Source organism: Polyodon spathula, chromosome 2, assembly GCF_017654505.1.
Source record: "Polyodon spathula isolate WHYD16114869_AA chromosome 2, ASM1765450v1, whole genome shotgun sequence".
Taxonomy (NCBI): domain Eukaryota; kingdom Metazoa; phylum Chordata; class Actinopteri; order Acipenseriformes; family Polyodontidae; genus Polyodon; species Polyodon spathula.
The window spans coordinates 8480774-8493641 of NC_054535.1; the positions used below are offsets into that span (position 1 = coordinate 8480774).

At 35.8% G+C, this 12868-nt stretch overlaps 1 protein-coding gene across 1 annotated transcript in view; it reads left to right on the forward strand.

The window, feature by feature from the left end:
• The first annotated feature begins 363 nt into the window (after window positions 1–363).
• The window catches only part of LOC121329784 (Kv channel-interacting protein 4-like), a 340188-nt gene continuing 327683 nt past the window's right edge, over window positions 364–12868 (forward strand). The window contains exon 1 of the mRNA XM_041275618.1: window positions 364–528. Coding sequence (XP_041131552.1) covers window positions 468–528 — 61 coding nt within the window. The 5' untranslated portion in view covers window positions 364–467. The remainder of the gene's footprint in view (window positions 529–12868) is intronic.

Here is a 12868-nt window from a genome sequence, read left to right on the forward strand (position 1 = left end):
CCTTCAGCTGAAACTGAAAACACACATTCACAGCAGCAACTTCAAGTTGAAAGGCAATTAAATTGGCCCCTGGTATAACACTTTTAATCGAAGAGCTGCTGCGCAAAAGACTTTTCATCAAAATGTAGGTGGTTATTAATCATACAGTAAATTTCATGAAGGAACACATTAGGCACTGTTATCAAATAAGTGGAATTCAGTTTGATAGAATTTAAAAATGTCAAGTTCCCTCCTGTTTTAAACTCAGTAGGTGTATTTTTTTTCCTTGTATCTGTTTTCTTAGTCGCCAGCATCCGTCGAGTAGGTCGGGCGCAGAGCTGTACAGTACTAGTGTTTGCTCCAGGGGGGGACTCGGTGAAAGAGTTACAGTGCAACAGCCACATTGATTCTGATACAGTCGCAACTAGTATACAGCATAATAATATTATTATATTTAAAATAAATAAATAAACAAGGGACAGTTTATCATGGATGTGAGAAGGGTGGAAAGCATCTCTGCTCGACTGCAAGAAACTGATTCTACAGGCGGTAGGACAAAAAAGAAGCATGTCTTATTCTATGTAGAGGGATTGTTGAATCTTGGGTTAAGGAAGCACGCCGTTGTCAAAGCTGCATGAGAACTGTTAGCGCACGCTTGGGAGCTTTGCATGAAGAACGCAGGTCAGGAACATTTTCAAATGTTTAGTTATGAATGTTTGCGGTCGATATTTTATAATGTCATTTAAGTACTTTGGTCTTTCTGCTTCTAAAATGGTATTACAGTAGGCTACTTCTGAATTACACAGACAATTACATCGTGTTTGCCAGTGCCTCGTGGATGGTTAATTAGGTATATTACCATACAGACCATTATAGGTGTGAATATGTGTTGTATCTGTTTGTTATGCGTCATACTACTGTTTTTGTTTACATTTGAGCCTCGCGTTTCAACGTTTGATAAGTTAAATAATTTCCTCCCTGACAGTAGCCTATTTTTTACGTTCTAATTTAGATCTTTATACTGTTAAAATATCTTATTTATTTATGTATTCATTTTTTGCTGCAGGTATAGAAAAACTAACAATTTACTTCTGTTAGATGTTACCTTCTATACAAGTACTTCCTTTTCGACATTTGTGCAGTAAAATATTATAATTAAGGTGTAACTAGTCTTACAGAAAGGGCTTCTCTCAGTTTGGATCTCTAAACCCCAAAACAGATGGCACCAGAGACAGTTCTAATACTAACATTAGCATTTTTCAGTATGATCTCTCTGGAACAGCAAAAATTATATGAACCGGTGGGCATTCTTAAAAGTATGATGCACTTTATATGCAGCAAAGTTGACACTATTGTTTAATTTCATTTGACCTTCTCCCTTATAATTCCATTCCAATGTAACAGTAAATCGGTTTGTATCACAAGGGAGTTTGGAAGGATGATCATGTGTTTAAGTCTGACCAGGTACATTGAGGGGCATTTCTGTACAGAAACTATCAAAGTGCAGTGGCTGGAATTTGGTCAGTAAGTCAGATGGGATGGTGGAGGGTTTTCATTGTCTACTACACCATTAGTGGCCATTTTAATTTCCTTATAAGCCTTTCTCACTGAGGTATACTGTTTCTGAGGAAGTGCACTCAGATTGATTGGCTTTATGTACTGTACTTTTTCTTCAATTTCAATATTCATGCAACATGTTCTATTAAACTATCCAGCAGAATACATTCTTTCTATCCATCTTTTTGAAAAAAAAAACTGAATAAACTGCTTAAAGGTTCAACAGATTTCACTGCATATATTTGTGTAATAAATTCAAAAGCATCTGCACCAGATATTATTACTGGCTATGCATTTATACCATGTAGCCAAGAGGGAGTTATTTGTTGATGTTAGACAAGATCCAGCATTCAAATGCATTGTGACCATTAAAAACAGTTTTATGAAACTCATCACTGTAATTAAATAACTATTCAGTTGAAATATTGCTTGAGTATTGTTTTGTGTTTAGTTTCACATGACCCAGTTGAATATTGTTTTGTGTTTAGTTTCACATGACCCAGTTGAATAGTGTTTTGTGTTTAATTTCACAAACCCCAGTTTAATATTGTTTTGTGTTTTAGTTTCTACAAAACCCAGTTGAATATTGTTTTGTGTAGTTTTACAGAACCAGGTTGAATATTTTTTTTTTTGTTCCGTTTCACAGAAGCTAAAGCAGCACTGAGGTCTAACAAGACCAAAATGGCCAGAGCACCTTAATCAGTGGCCATGAACAGATCGTTATCATCCTTAACAAGGGCTGTTTCAGTGCTGTGTCGTGATCTAACACCTGCAAGGGTTCATAGATGTCCCATTTCAAGAGATGACACTGTAACTGATGAGCCACCACATGTTCCAAAATTTTGTACAGGAATGGCAGATTAGAAATAGGCCAATAATTACAGAAAACATCTGGATCAAGATTTGTTTTTATTAGCAAAGGAGTCACAATGGCATATTTAAATGCTAACAGAACTACTCCAATACTCAGTCACCACCATGATGAGAACTGGGAATTAAAACACTATAAGTGATGTTGGTGCTGGATCCAAGAAACAAGAAGTTGGTTTCATTTTAGTGACGATTTTAACCAAGCTAGAAGACATAACCTCAGCAAAACAGGACAAGTAAGTACATTGAAAAAACAATGTGGCAGATGGCAAGACAGCATGTGCAACTGAACATGACAGCTGATATATAATATTGTCAATTTTACTTAAGTAGTCAAGAAACTTGTCACATTGCTCATTAGAGCTGGTGGGTGTAGACACACGTTTTGGTTGCAACATATTTATCTGGCTGAATTTAAGGCATGCTTATATGCCGGTTTATGCTCCCTCCATATTTGAAGATGAACAGTTAGACCAGCGGGTACAAGCCTATGCCCTGCTGTTTGCATGGAGTTCAGCTGGTCATTGTACCATGGTGAGCAATACGTGTAGGAAAGCTAAAGGAGCTAAACCAGTGACGGCGGCAGGATTTAACTCCTGGCTGGGCCCCAAATTTTCATGGACGGGCCATTTATGAGGTAATGACGTAAATGTAATGACGTAATTACCAATATGAGTACTGAGGACACTCTATACTGTCAGAAATAGCACTGTACTCTCCAAGAACGCACACGCTACCAAAACATTTTGACAGTCAAACATCCACTTTACCACCAACAGGCATAGCAGCACAAATTCCGTAACGTTTGCGAGCTGCCAGTCACTACCACACAAAGAAAATGATTCTGACAAAAGCTGTCAAATGTGTATTCGACTTCCCAAAGTGAGCTTAAGTTTAAAAGCTTCATACAGTGACTAAAAGTAAATGTCAGTACTTCCCTTTGAGCTTTAGAAAAGTGTCAGTTATATGGGAACAAAAACAAAACGGGAATAGAGGCATGAGTTGAGCATAACATGCGTCTCAGCTCCATCAGTCAACTGAATTCAAATTGATAAAATTAAATGTATTTACATTACTGGCGCATTTGTTGATCGTCGATTCGTTTTCTTTTTACAAAATTTGTCGGGACATAGATAATACGTAAGACACAAATATAGCTCCGGTTTACTGTAAGGTTGGCTAAACGTTATGTTATTATATTTCTTAGCAGACACCCTTATCCAGGGCAACTTATAATTGTTACAAGATATCACATTAGTTTGTACATACAATTTCCCATTTATACAGTATAAATAACTAAACAGCAGCTGTACAAACTGGTTGCTTGCGTGCCTTGCAATGAAAGAAAAGTTCCTGTATGTTTGCTGCCGACACGCTTAATTTCAATACTATAATATTGAAGACACAAGATCTCATATCTCAGAAGTCTTTATTTCATAACTATGACAACGGTACTGGGGTGGGCGGGAAGGATATATATTTGAACCATGAGGGTGAGCTAGACTCGCCACATTACATTCTGATACGGTTTGGCATGAAATGTTTTTAATTGTCAATTGCTCCATGACTGGGTGGGCCATGAGCAAAATGGGTGGGCTCAGGCTCAAGCGTGGCGCCGCCCCTAAGCTAAACTATCAAGAACATTACGTAGGTTTGTGTGATAAGACTCCACCATATTCACCAACACCTGGGAATGAACGTCATATAGTGATGTAGCAAAAAGGTTTTCAGCAAATGCAACTGAATTGATAGATTTAACATTGTGAAATTTAACAGTAGGTTTAGCTCTGATTACTGGTAATGGTAGCTCCAAGTTAAACAAAAGGGCCATATGATCAGAAATTGTCAGATCAACGGCTAAGAGATTAGTAACTGGCAGGCCTGTGGTGATAACCAAGTCAAGGTTATGACCTTGATTGTGATTAAGGACATTTACATGTTGAGTGAACCCACAACAATTCACAAGAGCTAAAAACTCTGACAGAGAACAGGACTGAGAGTCAGCATAAATTTTGAAATCACCTGTGAGCACAATCCGAAAAGCAGAATACTTTGGATGTAAAAAGACCTGATAACTCATTCAGGAATGAACGGATTTTTTTAGTGGGCCGATAAAAAAGGACCGCCATCACAGGCATGGAAGAAACTAATTTAAAAGCAAGACACTCAAATGAGATAAAAAAAAAGGAACAGCCACCACTCTGATATTGTAACCAAGTCAGTATATAACAGCCAACCCCCCCACCACAACCAGAGGCATAGGCTTTTTCAAGAAAACCGTAGCCAGAAATGGCTAACTGGTTTAACCAAAAACCATTTTGTTGATGCCAGGTTTCAGTCAAACATAAAAAATCAAGGTTCTGGTCAGAGATAACTTGCAGTCTAGCAGAGACTTGTAAGAGAACGAGTATTGACTAATGCTACTTTAACTGATCTAGGTGGCAGTGATTAACTTATATGCTGTGACTCAGAGGTAGCCTTAGGAAGACCATGTAAACTCTAGGTCTAGCACCAATGCACCTAGCTGAGTGGAGTCGCTGGAGAGACCACATAGTAGTGATATTAACATTGGTGTTGTTAGAATAATTATAAATAAAACCACGCCTGGAGCCCCTGTGCAAATATCTTGGTCTACGCACTTCTAAGCCTGTGACAAGCGGTCAGAACATCATGGGAAACTGAAAAAGAGCCAATGCATTTTAAATACAATAATCGTGAAAAAGAATAACATAAACACACTTCCATAGTCCAGGAAAAGTACAGTGTACCACAGTCCGTGAAAATGTTCAATTTACCAGTCAGGAGAGTTCAGTGTAGCAGTGAGGGAGCAGAAATAATCTGCACAGCAGGAAGAGATCACAAACCTTCAGTGAGCAGCAGCGTAGTACGTCAAGGCAAATTTCAGTTGCCACTTGCAAACAGGCACTAAATGCAGGTGGTCGGTGGCTGGACCGAGGGAAGCGTTTGGGAAATATTATTTGGCACCATGGAATTAACTTTCATTGTTATGCTGACAACACTCGACTCTGTCTGTCTGACCAACCCGATTCCACTCTGGTTGTGGCTGTGCTGCTTGTCTTTCTGACATAAAAAATGGATGCACCAAAATTCTCTTGTTCCGAACTAGGATAAAACAGAGAAAATGGCCCAGGATATCCAGTGTCTTCCAACCTAAATCCTGTTTAAGTTTGTCACATATATACAATATCGCTTTACCCATTCGATAAACTCATAGCACTTGCTCTTCTGCACGTCCAAAAAGGTGGCCCTTTGACTATGCACCTGTGGGGTATACCTTCAGCGGCGTGTGCAATTCCATATTGAGGCAGGACAGCTATATTATCCATTTCATCCTCTAAAATCACAGTAATCTAGCAGCACATTGGGCACCATCACCATTAGTTGTCAAAGAGTCACGCTACCCACATCAGACCCGTTTTATTTTAGCATAGGGTCTGTTTGAATTAGGTTCCCTTCTCCAAGGACTCTTTGAAATAGGTGATTTTTTTCATGGTAGGGTATGTTAATTAGGTGCCCACTTCATTTGCATAACATTCCTCATACTGTCGAAATTGGGGTTTTCTGACGTATTCACCCTTCCTGGGCATTTTTTGTTTTTTAAATGTATTTATTTATTTTTATTTAGAGTGACAAATTATTCTTTTATTTTTTTCCCCCAATTTGGAATGCAAATAATGTTTTGTTCTCCTCACCGTAGCATGACATTCTGAAGACGTGTGAGCTTCCTCCGATCTCACAAACCTAATGCCAGAAGCATTTTTACACTGAGCAATCCAGAGCAGAGGTGGCAAGTCACCGGTCCCAGGGATCAGAGATCAATCAGTCCTGCTTTTTATCTACTCTGCATTTGCTCTGTGTGTGACCAGTAGGGTTCGCTGTTGCACAGTGTTGCAAGAGTGTTAACGTATCACCCCAGTTTTTACCTTGCTACTATTGCTTTAAGATCCTATTCCTTAGTTATAAGCCATTACATGGTCTTTATAGCTCTCAGAATTATTATCTCCATAAATCCCTGACTGTACACATTGCACATAGAATTTGTTTAGTTTTGTGGCGACTTTGCAGATTTAAAATGTGTGCCAGGGGTGAAAGGACATTTTCTCACCTTGCCTCTAGTCTTTGGAATTCCTTACCACCTTTGGTCAGACAAACAGTCTGTCCACATTTTTAAATCTGTTTCAAAAGACATTTTTTGGTACCTTGTGTGTATGGTTGTGAAGTGTGAATGGGTTTTGAAATAGCTGACTGACAAAGAAACACATTTCTTTTTCATTTTAAATTATTTGTTTTTAATTATATTGTTCTGCTAAAAGTTGTTTGGCACTTTGAGAGGACCTGGTTTTGATAGGTGCTGTGTACGTCCCATGCTGTTGTTGTCATTGTTGTTTTCATTTGCACCAGTTGTCTGTCCTGAGTTTAACTGAATTAAACCTAAAGAGACTAAAAATGACAGAAATACTGCATTACAAGTATAAAATGTGTTCTGTGGTAGTGCAACTTGGAATCTACTGTGGCTGATTGTGGGTTGTGGGATTATGATCGATATGAATAGATTTTGACTAGAGAGAGGAATGGATGGAGCACAGAAGCTAAAGCCTGATTGCACAATGTGTTTTTAGTGATAGACTCTACCGTACTGTTAACTTTCTTAATTTAGATGTATTTTAATGTAGGCTAGATGTACTGACATAATGATAGCAAAATATTTATTATATAACAGACTGTTTATTATATGTACTTGGAATGGTGTAATGTAAAATATTTAAGAGCAAGTAGACATACAAATAATATTTTTTATTTCATCAGAAAGTCACATCAGGACTATGCATTTTGATTCAGTAAAGCTGCATACTTTAGCATGCTTTATACACACTAATTTATACATTTTGGTGCAGCTTCAATTTACACCTTTTATATGATGACATATAAGCTTATATATAAAAACCCCTTTTTAGTTTTCCATTTTATATTTATATGTGACAATGAAAGTATTGCTCTTGCATGCTTTCGGATGTCCTTAGTGACACACGGAGACGTGTGAACATTGCATATCAGTTATTTGATATACTTAACTGAGGACAATCCTTTTAAAATTATTTTCATATGCTTGTCAGAATTTTACTTTTATATGATGAAATCGTGTATGCCCTGCAGTTGAATAACATTGAAAAGCATTAACTACTTGGACAGATTCTGATAATTGTAATTCTTGCAAAGAAATGTGAGTATAGAAAATAGACTCACTGAAGTTACTGAAATGCATTATCAATGTTTGACCTTGATTTTGAATAATTTATGAATCCCTTACTATTTAAATTTAGATTAAATATAATTTTGAATATACTGTCATACTGACATTGTTGAATCAAGTCAAAATAAGTTTGACTGGAGTATATTACTTTTTTTTCTAATCTACGTTGCAAAGGCATTATTTTCTATATTCTTAAGGTGTAACAGTTGATTTCCAATCAATTGAGAAGTGTCATCAGTACTTTTACAAATATATGTTAGAGATTTAGGATCCTTCAGGTTTGACTAAATTCTGTTGGAGGAGCATCAATTTTCAATTTAAAGAACAAAGGCTGACCTTGATTTACAGCAGGGTTAAAAACAAAAAGCAAGTTTTAAATCTCTGAAATGTCGAAAAAGGAAACAAACAAAAAAAGTATCAGCTTTTTTTCTGTGGAAGAAAACAGGAAGTGCAAGGTGTAAGATGCTCTGTCTCTGACTCCTGCAGCCATTAGCAGGGAGTGACATATTCTCTACTGATAAGGGTGACTGCTAAGAAATAAATAAATAAATAAATAAATAAATAAATAATAAGCTATTAGCTCTCTGTTATCAACTGACATAAATAAATGACTTTGCTTAGACTACTGAAATTTCAAATTAAATTGGTGTTCAAAGGCAGAGTTTCATGTTTGCGTTGCTAAATATCAAATGGTAGTGAGGGGTTTGTTTAAATTATTAATGAGAATTAATAATAAGAGTCATTAGCTGACTGTGCACTTTTTTGAGGATTATGTTGATTAACTAATTGATTAGTCTTGACTACTGAAGTGGTCTGTAATAGAATAATCTATACATTTTCAAGAGGGCTTGTGGAATGGCAAATCATTTGTTGCTTATCTGTTTTAATTAATATAACAAGGAAGAGCTGTGTGACTGAGTGTAATCTTGCTTAACGTCTTTGGAATAATACAAATGATCAAATTAAACGCCTGTTGTAGTTATTTCCCAATTCAGTCAACTATTTCAGTCAAACACGGTAGGTTTTCAGATAACAACTGCAGTAGCTCTTCATACAAATTCACTAATAGATGATCAGGTGACATAGTGGGATCTAAAACACTTGGAACGTTTAAAAAAAACCACTAGATTTTGTGCTAACAAAGATGGTGTGCTAACAAGGGACTAACCTTGATGGACTGAGTGCCTTTTCTTGTTCCCAAACTTTTCTTATGTCCTAATACTTGTTATCTTCAAACAGGTGTTACTGTTGATATCTCATTGCTTGTAATTCCGAATTTATCTTGTTAGTTTTGTTTCAGCAATATCTAGTAATCTAGTTTTGTACAGCATATTGCTCCAGTCTTTTTTACTCTAATTTCCCAGTGTTAATTAAAATGCTGTATATCCCAATGTGAATTAGAATGTGTCCCAATGTGAATTAGAATACTGTATGTTCCAATGTGAATTGGAATGTGTCCCAATGTGAATTAGAATGTGTTCCAATGTGAATTAGAATGTGTCCCAATGTAACAAATCAGATGTAGATTCCACATCTGCATATTTGCATTTTTTCTGACTATAAAATGCAAATATGCAGATGTGGAACTGTGGGACAACTCACCTTAATTAGTTAATATAGCAACAAACACAAAATAAAAGTACTTCCAAGGTTAAATGGTTGAATAGAATTACTGGTATATGTGATTGTAATTTTTACAAACTTAGTAACCATGCAAAAAATATAATAAATTATTAACTTATTTCAATGTCTCTGCATTCATTCATGTGAGCTCTTGAGAGACAATTCTGGAAGGTGGCACAAGTGCAGATTTGAAATATCTGAAGGGAGTGATCTGGAAGGAAATGGTTGATCCAAGAACTTTGTATAGTCTATTCTTTAAAGAACGCAATGATTCAGCAGCAGCAACACTGCGTGATAAGCATTTACATACAGTCGCAACTCTTTGTTAAAAAGTACTTTCTTCTTGGACAGTTTTGAAACAAAACGAGATCTTGCCTCCTGTATCATGAACATAAGGTACTGTCGCCATCGTTGCAAACCAGTCGGAAGTGTAGCGTGAAATGTACAAAACTAATGCAACGCTGTTAGCTTCATTTTAACAAGTGCTTTGCAGCTGCAGTTTTTATTTGTGTTTTAGCTTTAAATGAATTTGTAATTCTGGGTGTTCCTGCAGAAATTTGCAAAAACAGGGTGGAAACAGTGAAAATAAGGGATCAAAAATATTGTAATTACACAGGTAAATATATCCAGACATGATAGAGAATTACAATGGAAGAATAGTAGGATAGACAGACATTGTGATATGTAGTTGACATTCCTTGAGGGAATATTCAAGTTATTAAATCACCAACTATATTTAAGGGACCATCTATTCTAGCTGGTATAAGAATCAGTCAAGCCATATCACTGAACATGTAAGACATTCAGTTGTCTTTAGTGTCACTGATTGTTGATTCAATGAAGCATTTCATTTATTGTCAAGAGTAAGATATATTATCTTTATTTTTCTGTGCCATTCCAGAGTTTGTTTTATTATTATAATTTTTTTTTTAAAATGTATTTCTTATAATATCTCACATAATATATTGCTTGATAGATACCCCTAAAAACTGACCTTATAACCCTCCTTATTTGAAAGTTAGGTTTATATTTGAATAGCACCAAGGTTTTTTTTTTTTTTTTTTTTTAAAAATAGTGGGACATACTGTGTGGAATAACCTTATTAAAATTAAAACTAATTCCAATAAATGGTCTTAATAATAGCTCTGACAAGCTGCGGATCACAGGCCGTTTTAAACCGTTATATTGCACACTAAATTTTCATGATTGACTGACCTGACCAAGTGGATTCACCTACTTAACCTTAAATTGTTATATATATATATATATATATATATATATATATATATATATATATATATATAATATAATATATATATCGATATATAAAATTACTATACCAGTACACTGGAGTGGTACAATTACTAATGTATACACTCTTGTTATCCCTTGGCAGGTAATGACATCCCCTGTGAATAGAACATTGTGGAGGTGGCTGCAAGTGTGTAACAACCATTAATGTAATAACTAACCGATAATGTAGTAATACTCTGTAATGTAATCATCTTTTTGCCTGTAATGTAATAATCACCAGATAATGTAATAACTTAACCAATAATGTAATAAACATTTCTGCCCTATAATGTAATATTTTTTTTACGCATAATGTAATAACTTGGCTTGCCTGATAATGTAATAACCTGCCAACCAATAATGTAATAACTGCCGTGCCACCGTTGTAAGCCTGCCCCGATGAGTCATCCGTGATCTCCAAGCATTTAAACATGTAAATCTGATGATCTGTGACTGCTATATGCCCTACTTATGTAGGCATGTGGGCAAAACTACAAAAAGGTACAAATCATCTGATGGTGAAAAAAAAAAAAAACTTCTATAACTAAAAAAAAAAACAAGATATTGACGTACATGGTCAGAGATGTTTTTCTGTCCATTATAGTGGTTAGTGAGTACACGAATTATGACATCATGATGTCCGTTATCATTTTTGGGATTGTTCTTAAATAGTTAGATGGCAATGCTGCCCCGCCCCTGTGTGTATTTTCTGTTATATGTTGTGTGTTGTGTGTTTATGTTGGTGTATAGTCATTGGTACACGGGATATAAATGGGTCTGTGGAACACGAGTTGTTTAAAATGTATGTTTTTATTTAGGCACGAGGATTGCACAACACTTCATGTGCAGGTAAAATGTAATAATATGCGAGCACAGGGAATTGCACTTTATTAATTCACATGCAGTTGTATCGAGACTCCAACTGAATGATTGATTAGCAATCGAGTCTTGGTACAGCTGCATAAAAGCTGCATGTTTTCATTCAGGGTTGTGTGTTCTGTGAGTGGAGAACTGGATTGGAGACAGAGGTAACAGTTAGTATAATAGTTAAAATACAAGCTCGCCGTGTTTTGTCTGTGTAGTCGGTTTTGTTGTGTCTTTTTGTTTTGGCTACGAGTGCCGTGTCCTGTGTCTTGTCTTTCAACCTTTTGTTTTCTGTCTGTTTCTTTGTTAAATACTGAGCGAGAACAATCGCTCAGCTTCACCAAACCCCACCTCTCTGTTTGTTTCCTGGTTTCTGGTCTGACGTCACCTACTGCATCCGTCTTTGTGACAAGTTGCTATGTATTTTCAATCAAACATGGAGACTATTGATTGATTCAATAAATTGTGGTCAATGTTTTTTTTCAAAATATACTTCAATTTTTTTTTAATTTTGTTTTTAGCCAAACGCTTCTGTTTTCATGAAACACATGTTGAAGGTTTATAAATAAAAAAGACCACCTAAGCTGTTCTATTTCAGTTTCAGTTGCCTGTATCTATGATCATCCATTTCACCCCTTTTAATATACTTAATAGCTAATAAACACTGGTCCAACACAACAGTTTTTCGTTTTAGTTTTTTTTACACAGTATTGTCATAACCATCATGCAAAATGTCACTTTACAATACAGCTGAATTAAAAAAACTAAATAGCATTCATTCACAGGGGTGTGTGTGTGTGTGTAAATGAGGAAATTCCACATAAAAGGGATATCTTTTTTTACCATACTTTGTAAATGGTTGTCAATAACTTCTTATTACTCTTGCCTGGAAATATATTGAGGAATTTGCTGAATGACAGGAACAACCACTTGGGGAGCTGTAATATTATGTGTGCCTTCAATGATAGATCGATTAGAACTTACCCTGTAATGTAGTGAGGTTTAATTTCCTTCCATTTTCCCAGAAGGTAAGACACACTGTCAGTAGCTTCCAAATTAATCAAATAAGAAATAAGATGAAAGTTAACCATTCAACAATCATTTGTGTAAATAGGTATTGTAATGAGGAACAAGTAAACTCCCAGTTTTAGATGTGTATGATTGGTGAGGATGTAAGGGTAAAATACAATTACTTAATGGGCTGGCCAATGTGTATTTGAAGTGATATATATATATATATATATATATATATATATATATATATATATATATATATATATATATATATATCCCATTCCAAAGCTCCATAAACGCCCATTTCACATGCTTTCCACAATCAGATGATTTGTACCTTTACATGCCTACATAAGGAAGGCATATAGCAGTCACAGATCAGCAGATTTACATGGA